Here is a 12,544-nt window from a genome sequence, read left to right on the forward strand (position 1 = left end):
AGGACAAAAAGTGCAAACAGGACAGCAAAGAGCAGCGTTTTGTCTTCTAGTTTTTATAGTTGGATGTTTGAGCTTCACTGTGCGGACTGATATACGTGCAGAGTTTGACACTAGAAGGCTGTTTTCACATTTATCTGCTGGAACTGGAAAGTTTCTCTGAGCTCATTGAAAATCTGATTTTAAGAGGCGGGCATAGGAGCAGGATTTGTGACATCACAGCTAGTTTGGAAGCCAATCCTGGTTCAATATTCAACTTACACAAGTGTGATGTGGAAACTTGAAACCTCCAGTGCACAAACACTGAGACTGGACATTACAGTGAAGTAGGATACATCTTGTGTCCAACAGGAAAAAGTTGTGAAATGAAATATATTTGCATATTTATAGATTCTGGAATTTTTAACGAGGGAGAAAAGGGAGAAGAGAAAGATTAGATGTCAATGTGGTAATTGTACTTTTTCTGCAAAAACCATATCAGAAACACGTTATTGTTCCAAGCAGAGTATTTCTGTATGTCTTAATACATGTGTAGAGGGGAGCTTTACATAAAAGTACAGGAGTATTATTAAATGTACTTAAAATATCAAAAGTAAAAGTACTCACTATGCAGACCGGCTTCTTTTAGAGTGTTATGTTATTAGTCTATTATATTGTTTGTTTTTATCACTAACAAATACACGTAAGAACATTTTAATGTAGTTCATCAATGTGGAGCTAATTTTAGATACCTTAACCACTACTATTATAGATTAATAGTAATAGTACTGCATCATAATATATAAGTGTATCATATGTTTTGATAATAATAATAACAATACAGTGCATAACATTTTTTAGAAAAGGAAGAAAAGAGCAGAATAAACAGTATTAAAATATATTATTTTGTGTAAAATCCCAATCTGAAAAGTAACTATAAGTGGCAAATAGATATAGTGGAGTAAAAAGTGCAGTATTTCCCCTTGAAATGTAGTGGAGTAGAAGTACAAAGTGGCATAAAATGGACATACTCAAGTAAAGTACAAGTGCCTCAAATTTGTACTTCAGTACAGTACTTGAGTTAATGTACTTAGTTACATTCCAACACTGGCAAAGAGTTCAAATTTTAAAGTGAATGACGGAAGTTAAAATGTTGTCACTTTATAACAAAATGAGTTGTCTTTTTAATCCATGTAGAAGTTTATAAATGATAGGTTTTAAGCCCTTTCACTGCAGTATTCATATTGGCAGTAGATTGAATAACAAGTCTAGTCTAACTATCTAGTCTAACTATATGCAGTACCCGAATATGGTACATTGTTAATGTTTAGCCCTCTTTCACTTATCACCAAAACTGTCCAGAGGGCTGATATGAAAATAAGCAGGAAGAAAAAGGGGAAGTAAGCAGAGTCAATTCCTCTGTGGGTGGGTTTTAGCTTCTTGCATCACAGACTAACACACACTTCATGGAAGGCGAGCTACTGAGTCAAAGGTTCATGCCACTGCTTCGAGTCTCAGCATCTGTTTGTTGTCTGATGCTTGGCCTTTTTTTGGGAGCGGGGACTGTCTAGGTAAGTGACAAGTCTCTTTGAATGTAGGCTGTAAGGTCAAGAAGTATTTTTAGTCATTTATTCAATGATAGAAGCAACTTTATGCACGCGTCTCATTTGAAAGACTACAAGTACTAATAAGTATCATGCAGCTTTCTGCAAGTACCGGATTGTACTGTTTGTATGCAGATGCTAAATTAAATGTGTCATAACTATAAAACTACAAATATATATGTCAAATCATAGTGACATTATCTGACAAAATGCATTTTGTTGACACTGATGTACTACAGTGTTTTCTGCTGTACTTTGCAGTGTTGAGAACTTGTTGCATGTTTTGTATGACTCTATCTTGCAGTACTAGAGTGATGTAGATATAAGTTGGGTTTATGATCTGATAGTAGTTTCGTGTGGTTGCCTACTATATCACTTATGCATGACAAATATCTTGTTTTTAGTGAATTAGTGAGCACTTTTCTACATTACAATTTGTGAAATGCTCCCTAAAGCTAATTTTGTTTACATGCATCACAGGAAATTTAAAATCCCATGAGTGTATTCTTATAATTCACCTTCACAGAATACCACAATCTCAAATTGATGTGGTATCTTAATCTTTGTGTGGGAGAGTATTCGCTGTGGTTTAGATTAACACTTGTGACTCAGACTGAACATCTTTGTCACACTCTTTTTTTATTTTTTTGCTCTTGCTGTCTCTGTCCTATACACACACAAACACATATACACACACGCACACACATTTTCTTGTACATACCACACACTTATCTGTCGGAAACGTCAGGAAAGAGAGCATCTTGACAGGTTCCTGTTAAACTAAGTCTTTCATCGGATATGGTTATGTTTGCAGTGTCATACATAGCAAATATCATGCAACAAAATAAATAATTGTATTACATTTATTAGTATTTAAGATTATTTCTGTGGGGCCTTTTACAACTTAAACACATTGCACTGTCTTTGTCACAGTGTGCATAGTTGCACATTAACAAGCTGCTTGTCAGTCACTCTCACAGACAACCAACTCATAAGTGGTCAAACATATTTTGAGATATATCTTGTCTTGTAAAAAGATGAGTGTATGACATTAAAAAGGTTATTTTAAGGATGCTGTTTGGCTACTCTTGACCAATGTTGTGAGTGAAAAGTTGCACTGTGAACAGTAATGATTGCATTTTTGATAGCTGATAGCTTTGTGTTTTTCGAGTGCAGTTGCTCAATTCATAATTTGCAGATAGTCAAATGGACGGCTCTAGTTATACAGAAATTCACAACCCAAGAACACACAAACCACTGAGAGGTAAAGCGTCACAAAGTGAGAAAAAAAACCTAGTGTTAAAAAGTTCTTACACTCTGCAGAAACAAAAAGTGCATGTAACATGTAGTATTAAAATAGTAAGGGGTGAAGTGGTGTGTGTAACAGCACGCATCACATGTATGTAACATGTTAAAAATACTAACAATAACCACATTTGAGACAAGATATAATGTCGGATTGAAGTACAGCAGGGCACTTGGTCTCTTCTCCCTTCATATTGCAGTACAACACTGATGCAACTTCCCTATGAGTTTGTCTGTGTCAGCCACCGTGAGTCAACTCCCTTCAGAAAATGAAAAAAAAAAAAATCCTCCTCTGGTAGCCACAATACAGTGAAATATGGGGGTTAGGTTTCAGTCAACACGCGCCACTCGATCAGACAGAAAGAGAGCGGGAGGAATAGCACATCAGCGTGTCTACTACCCATTACCAGGGTTTGTTGACCTCTACTAAAGTTAGTGATGTGAAAAAACATTAGGCGGAGACAAATGAGGAATGAGTAAACAATGCTTCACAGAATAGGGAACACTGCTGTCTGTATATGACGGCACAAACAAAACCAGTAGGTATTGTCACTGTAGTGTGAAGAAATGTCTCTCTCCTGGTTAGCAGGGAGTGACAGAAGTTTCTGGTAGTGTTATAGTTACAGTTCAGATGATAGAAGGAAGTGCTCACAAGCTGAAAATAGGCTGAGCTGAAGTGCAAACACATCTGACAGAGACTAACAGACCATAAGCATTCAGCTGTGTAACAAGGGTGAGTTTGAGCATCTGACTTATTGTCCATATTTGTCATGGCACTATCCCAGTATGACTTCCTACCATTAATGCACTGTATACTTGTTGACTTTCTGTACTTTAAAATTATATGTGTGTTAAACATTTTTAGAGTTGAACAGAGTAGCCGTTCAACACCAAGTAGCTCCTGCTTAAAGGACTTTTATTTTCTGCTGTTGCATTTCGAGCACGAGGCTTCTGGGAAGAAGTCTGAGATATCTTTTGACCCAGCACCCATCCTATTCGGTACTGGGATGTGCAAAAGTAGAGTAAAGTAGAGTTTCTGCTTAACGAGAGCACGTCTGTGAATAGCGCTTTTTGGTAATAGTGGTGGTGGTTTTATATCATCAGTCGTCTGCAACTAAAGCTGCACTAAAACTGATTTTGTTTGTCTGTTTCATAGTAGATGTTACTTACACACACAGGCCTGTCACTGGTGTATCTTTTGACTTTCAGTTCAATTCAAAGAACTTTATTTATCTCCAGCAGGCCAGTTTAAAAGTATGCGCAGCAGAGCACCCACACGTACACATACATCTTAACAAAACACACAGGATATGACACAATTATTAGTCAGAAAACCAAAACAGGAAAAAATATAAAGTGCATATTAAGAGAGCAGTAACAACAAAAGTTCTACAAGCAAACTACATATTTTAAAGTGCTTTAAAAGTGTCAATTGGGATAAATTATACTACATGTCAAGGATTATTGTGTTGCTGATTTTGTGTTGATTTTCTACCTTTTAATAGCACATAAACTGATAGGCTGAACAAAGGTAAAAACACACCTACAGTCTAGTGAATTAGGTTTCAAGTTGCATCTCTGGAGGTGAAAGTTTCATTTCAGTACTGGCGGTTAGAAGGTGCTGAAAACAAGACACCATATACTGTCATAAAATAAAAAGAGATAACAGAAAAGGTGTTTTAATATGGTACTATTAAACATGATTATAATATAGGTAAATGCAATTATTGGTGTGTGTGTGTGTGTGTGTGTGTGTGTGTGTGAGAGAGAGAGAGAGAGAGAGAGAGAGAGAGAGAGAGAGATAGAGAGAGAGAGAGAGAGAGAGAGCATGTGAGACACCAAATATCTAAGAACTTACATTTCAGGATGTATTACACGCACTTACAATAAGTAGCTGAGTTGCTGCTGGGTCATTGGATTCTAAAAATAGAATAGAAAACCAAGCTTAAAAAGTGGTGTTTGTGTAAAGTAAGGTTTCCCCATCAGGGCAGTCAAAAACATTTACATTTACTGTATGTGACATGAACCACCACCACCAAAAAACCTTTGGATGCAAGCAACTGTGCTGTATTCCCGTACAACTTCTCATACTACAAAGATTTAGTGGAAGGAGACAAGTAGTAGTAGTAGACAAGGAAACTGGCGGACGCTTTTATCCAAAATCTACTCACACAGTCACCCACTACAAAAGCATAGATTTGGGTCACTGAGCTAATGACCAGGATATACATGTAACTATAGCTCAGGGAAACAGATGTGGCATGGGAGGAAATTTTGGAAACAGAGGATGTCGTCGGCATTAAAAGTAGGGCTTATGCAAACTACAGCTAATCACACACTGATAAGTGCTCACCCTCATGCTGCATGTCTCTTCATCTCTTTCCAGATCTATACTCTCACCTGCCGTAGTGGTGTTGCTCTGACTCTATGAAGTGTGGGTACGTATTCACTTAAATTCTGTCTAAAGAGATCTACTCGTAAAATGTTTTTGAAGGTAATGAAAATAAAAGACTAATTCAACGTGAAGTGCAACAGAACACATGGCTGTCTTATACTGCTAAGCTAAGCATAGTAATAATGGGCGAGTCGGTCACAGCTCTAAGTGTTAAGGTGTGACTGTGGTGTGAATGTGCTGTCTCAGTCATCTAGATACTATGCTGCTATTATGCTTTTCATAAAGTTTATATTATTTCTTGTTCCCACGTAGATAAATCTTGACTCAATCATGTCAGAAAACATACTGGAAGAAACTTTCATAAAACGATCTCAGCAGAAGAAGAAGACCTCCCCCTTAAACTACAAGGAGAGATGGTTTATTCTTACTCAGGAAAAAATATCCTACTATGATTTTGATCCTGACAAAGGGGTGAGTACACACATGAAACTCTAAAATTCCTGTATTTAAATAAAAATATCTTATTGCACACGTTGCATTCAAACATTATGTCTTAACTTTAAAGTCCTGTGCAGCTGCATGTGTCTGTTTATCCCTGAGTTACTTGATCTGTTTCCTCATCTGTTAAGCAGAAGCGAAAAGGTTTAAAGGGATCCGTTGACCTTGAAAAGATCAAGTGTGTAGAGACGGTTCAGCCAGAGCCCAACGCCCCGCTAGAGCGCATGTATGCATTCCAGGTAGATATTTTTGTCTATTTTTACTTCTTTAACCAAGAGGGACAGCAATGAAGGTTATAGACAAATCTGCAAAAATGTAAATAATTTCAGCCACTTCACCTTTTCACTGGTATAAAACCCCCTACCTCTATCCTTCCTGGTTCCTTTTGGGGATGGAAAGAAAGGGTTGTGAAGTTACTTCAGCTCAGATTCTGTGACAACAAGATTGTTATTTATCAAAATATCAGTTTCGGCTACATACTAAAGCATGTGGAATATATTTCTTCTTTAATAATGTTTCAATTTCGAGTCACTGAGACAAAGCTGTTCTATTCTCCAATTGTTAATATTGTGAAAGTCCTCTGTAAAGAGTGAAACCATCTCTCATACTCAGATGAACTGGGGACTTTCAGTGACAGTGCAGGTGTTGCCATTGCTTACATGTTAACTTACAAGACAAGGTAGCTTGTAAAAAGGTTTCTGGCTTATATTAGCTATAAGAGAAACCCCCAAATTAACAGTTTGTAGAGTTTCTATCTTCAGTTGATGTAAATATAATTGCATACATCCTGTCATATTTACAACACATTAATCTGATCCAATATATTGAACGATAGATAACTGACAAAAAAACAGCTGATGGCTATTTTCTTTTTCATTTTCACCACAGATCATTTACGACGAGGGGCCGCTGTATATCTTTGCGAAGACTGAAGATATTCGGACTCAGTGGATAAAGAAGCTGAAAGAAAGTTGGTATATGCATACAAATTTACAATTTTATCTGATGTTTTTGTGTATTGACAGTCACAGTATCTCATATATGCAATGTTAAACCATATCTTAACATCACCCAGTGCCTGCACAACAGAGGAGCTGTGTGCCTATACAGATGCAAATGTTGATTTAATGTAAATGTCCTTGTGGTGTGTGTGTGTGTGTGTGTGTGTGTGTGTGTGTGTGTGTGTGTGTGTGTGTGTGTGTGTGTGTGTCCATACTCGTGCACAGTGGTGCGCTTCAACAAAGATCTGATGCAGAAGTATCACCCTTGTTTCTGGGTGGATGGGACATGGCTGTGCTGCCAGCAGGAAGTCAAACAAGCTATGGGGTGCAAGGTGCTGGATAGTAAGAACGGTGAGAACAAGAGTCCCTTTGGTTTGAAATCTGCCACAATCAACAACTTAACTTTGACAAAATTGACAGATTTAAATAATGTTATGATTAATAGGCTTTACATCTAAAGCATCTCGGCGAAGGGGATCCAGAAAACCTCTCCCTCCTACTCCAGTAGAGGTATACACACAGTCCTATAAGAACAGCATTCACTGATTACAGACAGACTTTTTTAATAATACATCCACTAATCTTACGTTGTTTCAGGAGAAGCCTGGCCGGCCTTTACCTCCACAGCCGCCTGAGCCACCTGGCCCCTCTATAGGTATGACTGTCATAGCAGAGTATTGTTACACACCCATGACACCTCAGGACCTGGAGCTGAGGAAGGACGAAGAGTACACCATCCTTGAGATGGCTGACTCAAACTGGTGGAGAGCTCGGGACAAATATGGGTGAGATGAGTGTGATACAAAAGTTAACAGAAGAGATGTCGCTAGTGAGTTAAAAGAAAGCAGTAGAAATCTATTAATATTAAATATGAGTTTTAAAAATCATGTTTATTCTTAATCTCATGAATCTCTGATGTGAATATACAGTATGTCCTAGACCTGCATCTACATCAAAACAGACAGAAAAGTCTCTCCAAAAGTAAAATGATTGGAATATTGAGAATTTTTTTATTGATGCATTTGAAGTGCATGCATTTTAAAAAGTGCATAAAGTGCTGCAGACAAGCCCTTAGAGATATGAATATGTATATGTACAATATGTATGTGTTCTTCATGCATTTCATCAAATGAATTATCTTGCCTACCTCATCCCATGTGCCATATAGATAAGGGAAAATAAGGAAATAAGAACATTGTGTAGCATGATTGGTACAAGGTCATTTCAATACTTATCATCTCCTATTTAAATATATTAAATGTGTATATAGAGAGCCAGGAGCATGAATTTGTTTATGAGATACTACTAACCAAAATGCACAGCTACTTGTGTATTTGTCTGTGTGCCTGTGGTTATTATATTGGGTTTGCTTTGTTCTTTTCTTTTGCAGAAAAGAAGGATACATACCAAGTAATTATGTTGTGGAAGCAGAAAATGGGTTAGAAAGATTTGAGTGAGTATGGGCTCTAATATACAGTCTCCAAATTAATGAATTGGTTTCCATTATTAATGGATAATATATCATTTACTGTATATCACAGTATAATTTACTGTATATTTTCTGTTAGTAGATGAACCCTTCATAAAGTTCCCTATTAAAAAAAACATGTAAAGTTGTGCGTAAATGTATTTTTGATCGTTGAAGCAATAAAAACTTCAAAAAGGAATAATAATACTCACCTTTATTTTCACAGCTGGTATTGCAAGAATACAAACCGTAGCCAGGCAGAAAAGCTACTGAGGACTGAGGTAAACTCAATGAATGAAATTCTGATACTTATACAAAATGGTATCAATAAATAAGTTGAACTTAGCCAAATTATATGAACTACTTATTTTCAAGTTTGTGTGTTGTTTCCCGCTCTCAGAACAAAGATGGAGGGTTCTTGGTACGAGACTCAAGCAAGGCTGGGAAGTACACAGTGTCTTTGTTCAGCAAGGGTGGCGGGTGAGTAAGCTGACACTGCTACATGGTGCACCATTTCTATACTGTATCCAGTAGCTCCAGTCATGTGTGAACATATAAAAAGAAGAACTGTATGAAATGAAAGCGGAAACAGTGGGCCACAGAGGGAGAGAGATGTAAATTATTTATGCAAAACTTGGATTAATCTGCCAGCAGAACTTTTCATCACATGACTCTGAAACTGAACTATACTGTGGATAACGCAGAGGAGATACTACCTACTCATGCATACATGATCTATGATAACCAACTGTATCAATGAAGACCTATTGACTAGTTTTATTGTAAGTTAATCTTCCTTTTCCTCTCCACAGGGAAACTGGAGGAAGTTGCAGACATTATAACATCTGTACCACTGCACAAGGACAGTTTTACCTGGCAGAGAAGCATAATTTCAGTACCATCCCAGAGCTTATCAACTACCACCAGCATAACGCCGCAGGTCAATAGCTCTGAACATAAAGATATCTCATATCTTATTTCTTTGGTATGTGTTATACAATAGGATATGACTAAATTCAGTTGAGGGAGCAGGAAAAAGGAAGTGACTCAGCAGGTGAAAAAGCAACAAAATATATGCACACAAGCAGAATATGAAAGAATGTTTGATATGTCCATCTGTCCTATCAAACATTTTAATTTAAAGGTAATAAAGTGGTTATGTTTTCTCCCTCACTAGGTATGGTTAGCAGGCTGAAATACATTGTATCTAACCGGGCACGGCCTCCATCAACAGCAGGTCTTGGCTATGGTAAGTGTTTAAATATGACTTGAGTTACAGGCTACAGGGATTAGATGCACCTGCTTTCTTGGCTTCTGAATATATTCTCCTCTTAATCATTACTAAGGGTGATTAATCTGGTAGTTAACTTGATGACTGATTAGGAATGTGTGCAATATATGAACTGCCAATTCTCTGACATTGTATAAACATTGCATGTATTAACATAATAATCATGATAGTAATGATAATTGCTGTTGCTTATACTGTACTGTATACTGAAATATCTGACTCATTCTACTGTATATACTGTTTAGTCTATGCTATTTATCCACTTATATCAAGACACTTGCTATTGTTTATCTGGTTGGATGCTAACAGCATTTTGGTGCACTGGTACCTACTGCATGCAATGACAAAGCTGAATCTAATCTAATCGAATTTGTAATTAGCATTTATGGGCAAAAGGTCATTTGTTGAGCAATTGTCAGTCTAACTTTATTTATATAGCACTTTTCTAAGCATAGTTGCAAGGTACTTCATCATAAAACAAACAGAGTAACTATAAAATATGCTAAAATAATGATATTGCTTTAGAAATAGAGCACAGAATCAAGGTCAAGGTAAACTTTATTATCCCAGATAGGGAAATTCAGGTGGTCAAGTTGCAGAAGTATACAAAGCAGTAATAAAAACAGATATAAATACAGTCATACAATATGCAGGCCCCTCTTCCATTGCCCTAACACACACACCCACACACACACACAGTAAATTATTGAGAAACATATAAAAAATTAAACCAAAACAGATTAAAAACAGTTCAAATGTAAGAAAATGCTCTCAGATAAAAGTGTGTATTTAAAAATGATTTTAAAAGTGTTCCTCTGCCCTCTCTTGTATGCCCCAGGTGTGTGGGAGATTGACCCCCGTTACCTCACCTTCATCAAGGAGCTGGGCACTGGTCAGTTCGGAGTGGTGAAGTATGGAAAATGGCAGGGCCAGCATGACGTGGCCATTAAGATGATTAAAGAAGGCTCCATGTCAGAAGATGATTTCATAGAAGAAGCCAAAATCATGATGTAAGAAAAACTAAGTGAATTTTAGACTGAGCTCACACGTCTTGCATTGACTGCAGTTTAAATGATAAACACCAGTGTTGATTTTGTGCCTGAGACTCATAAAGCTGATGTGTCACACTGGGAAGTGTGGCTTCTATAACCTCTATGAGGAAAACTAGCTCATAAGATCTAACTTCCTTCTCCTTTTTGCTCAAACCAGGCAGCTTCGCCATGAGAACCTGGTCCAGCTATACGGTGTCAGCACTAAACAGAGACCCATTTATATAGTGACTGAGTTCCTCTCCAATGGCTGCCTGCTAACCTACCTCAGAGAGGGCCTGAAACAGCACCCAACAGCCGTGCAGCTCCTAGAGATGTGTAAAGACGTCTCTGAGGGCATGGCCTATCTCGAGTCGAAGCAATACATCCACAGAGACCTGGTGAGAGACGAGGATACACGTCCCACTGCATTCCTACATCACTGCATCACCCTATGTTGAAATACACTGGGATTAGGTGGTTGAAGATAGTAGGTTTAATTATTACAATTAAATCAAGAGTGCGTTGTTTACTTTATCCTCAGGCTGCCAGGAACTGCTTAGTAGATGGCAATGGTACTGTCAAAGTGACTGACTTTGGACTGTCAAGGTAAAATACCTCACATGAACTACAGGACACATAAATAGACACTGGTGGCTGATAAGGTATGACATTGAATCCCTCTTCCTCTATCCACAGGTATGTCTTAGATGATGAGTACACAAGCTCTGCAGGTTCAAAATTCCCTGTTCGCTGGTCGCCTCCTGAGGTTCTCCTCTACTGCAAATTCAGCAGCAAGTCAGACATCTGGGCATATGGTGAGTAAACATATATGTACAGAAATCCATGTTTCTTTTTAAATTAATTTCATGATGAACTGTTAGTTCATGGCTGTGTTTCTGGACTGTTATAAGTGTAATCTATTTCTAAATGACTTAAACTATATATTCATATCTGTATACAAGCATTTTACCTATGTGCATGCATATTTTATCAGGGGTTCTAATGTGGGAGGTGTACACTTTGGGACGGCTTCCGTATGAACGCCTAAACAACACGGAAATAGTGGAGCAGGTGTCCCGGGGACTGCGCCTCTTCCGCCCCCAGCTGGCCAATGAAAAGGTCTACAGCATCATGTCAAGCTGTTGGCTTGACGTAAGTGAAATCTATATTGTAATGTGGTTTTCAATGGAGGTTACATGGGGGAAAAAATTGAATTATGACAATGACACTGTACAGAGACTGATATTATCATGATGATATTTTCCAACAACCAATCTTACTTTGCTTTATTTTCAGAAAGCAGATGAGAGACCTACGTTTCTGGAGCTGGTATCGACTGTTCAGGATTTGTTGTATGAGCTCCAGTAGACCTCAAAATGATGTCCACACCAACAAACACAAACACACACAGCCACACAGCCACTCCAACAGTTCACTCAGATCCCCACAGAGCAGCATCTCCATGTATTCTGGAAGGTTAACACAATCTTTAAAACAGTTAAAACCAGTTGAACTGAGGTCCTCTGTAATGTGAATATGTGTAATGTGAATGTCACTATAACTCATTGATTTAAATAGCCTACATATCACATTATTACAAGTACAGTCGCTACCCTATAGACTAGCTTTTGAAATTTGTATATTTCATTGAAGTTAAATTGAGTAAAAGATTATTGTATTGTCTTTATTGTATTCTGTGGAATCATTGTTAAATGTATACATTTGCATGTGGAAACAAGCTTTGTAAAAGCATATATGTTGCACAAATACAAGCCAAGTTTGCCCGGCTTTGAAATGATTGTGTAATGAAAATGACTGTCAAAACATCTGAGACTTGTCATTATTAAATTCTAATCAAATATAAACTGTTTTTGATGTCACAAGGACACTTCTGCAACGGTAAGTGTTAGTTTTATTGGTAAAATTAAATAGTGTATCAACATGAAGGTATACAGTAGGTGTTTTTTTTCTTGTG

The 12,544-nt window shown here is 37.5% G+C and overlaps 1 protein-coding gene across 2 annotated transcripts; it reads left to right on the forward strand.

Annotated features, from left to right (window-relative positions):
- The first annotated feature begins 1,382 nt into the window (after positions 1-1,382).
- On the forward strand, positions 1,383-12,395 carry btk (Bruton agammaglobulinemia tyrosine kinase). 2 transcript variants are annotated; one of them, XM_044364651.1, is made up of 19 exons: positions 1,383-1,547; positions 5,272-5,323; positions 5,593-5,751; positions 5,913-6,017; positions 6,667-6,748; positions 7,005-7,130; positions 7,225-7,289; positions 7,377-7,564; positions 8,170-8,232; positions 8,474-8,528; positions 8,648-8,727; positions 9,060-9,187; positions 9,425-9,496; positions 10,377-10,548; positions 10,748-10,967; positions 11,111-11,175; positions 11,266-11,384; positions 11,564-11,721; positions 11,866-12,395. In XM_044364651.1, the coding sequence occupies exons 3-19, from the start codon at positions 5,611-5,613 to the stop codon at positions 11,935-11,937; spliced, it is 1,911 nt and encodes a 636-aa protein (XP_044220586.1). In that variant the 5' UTR covers positions 1,383-1,547; positions 5,272-5,323; positions 5,593-5,610; the 3' UTR covers positions 11,938-12,395. The 2 variants fall into 2 exon arrangements, with proteins under 2 accessions (XP_044220586.1, XP_044220587.1); XM_044364652.1 differs by lacking the exon at positions 1,383-1,547 and adding an exon at positions 3,580-3,618.
- The last annotated feature ends 149 nt before the right edge of the window (positions 12,396-12,544 follow it).

The sequence above is a fragment of the Thunnus albacares genome, chromosome 10 (assembly GCF_914725855.1).
Source record: "Thunnus albacares chromosome 10, fThuAlb1.1, whole genome shotgun sequence".
NCBI lineage: Eukaryota > Metazoa > Chordata > Actinopteri > Scombriformes > Scombridae > Thunnus > Thunnus albacares.

Excerpts from the sequence above, each read along its gene's own strand:
- btk (XM_044364651.1), top strand. The coding sequence starts at position 5,611 with ATGTCAGAAAACATACTGGAAGAAACTTTCATAAAACGATCTCAGCAG. Across the intron at positions 6,749-7,004 it reads GATAAAGAAGCTGAAAGAAA|TGGTGCGCTTCAACAAAGAT; the intron begins GTTGGTATATGC and ends ACTCGTGCACAG. Across the intron at positions 11,722-11,865 it reads TGTCAAGCTGTTGGCTTGAC|AAAGCAGATGAGAGACCTAC; the intron begins GTAAGTGAAATC and ends CTTTATTTTCAG.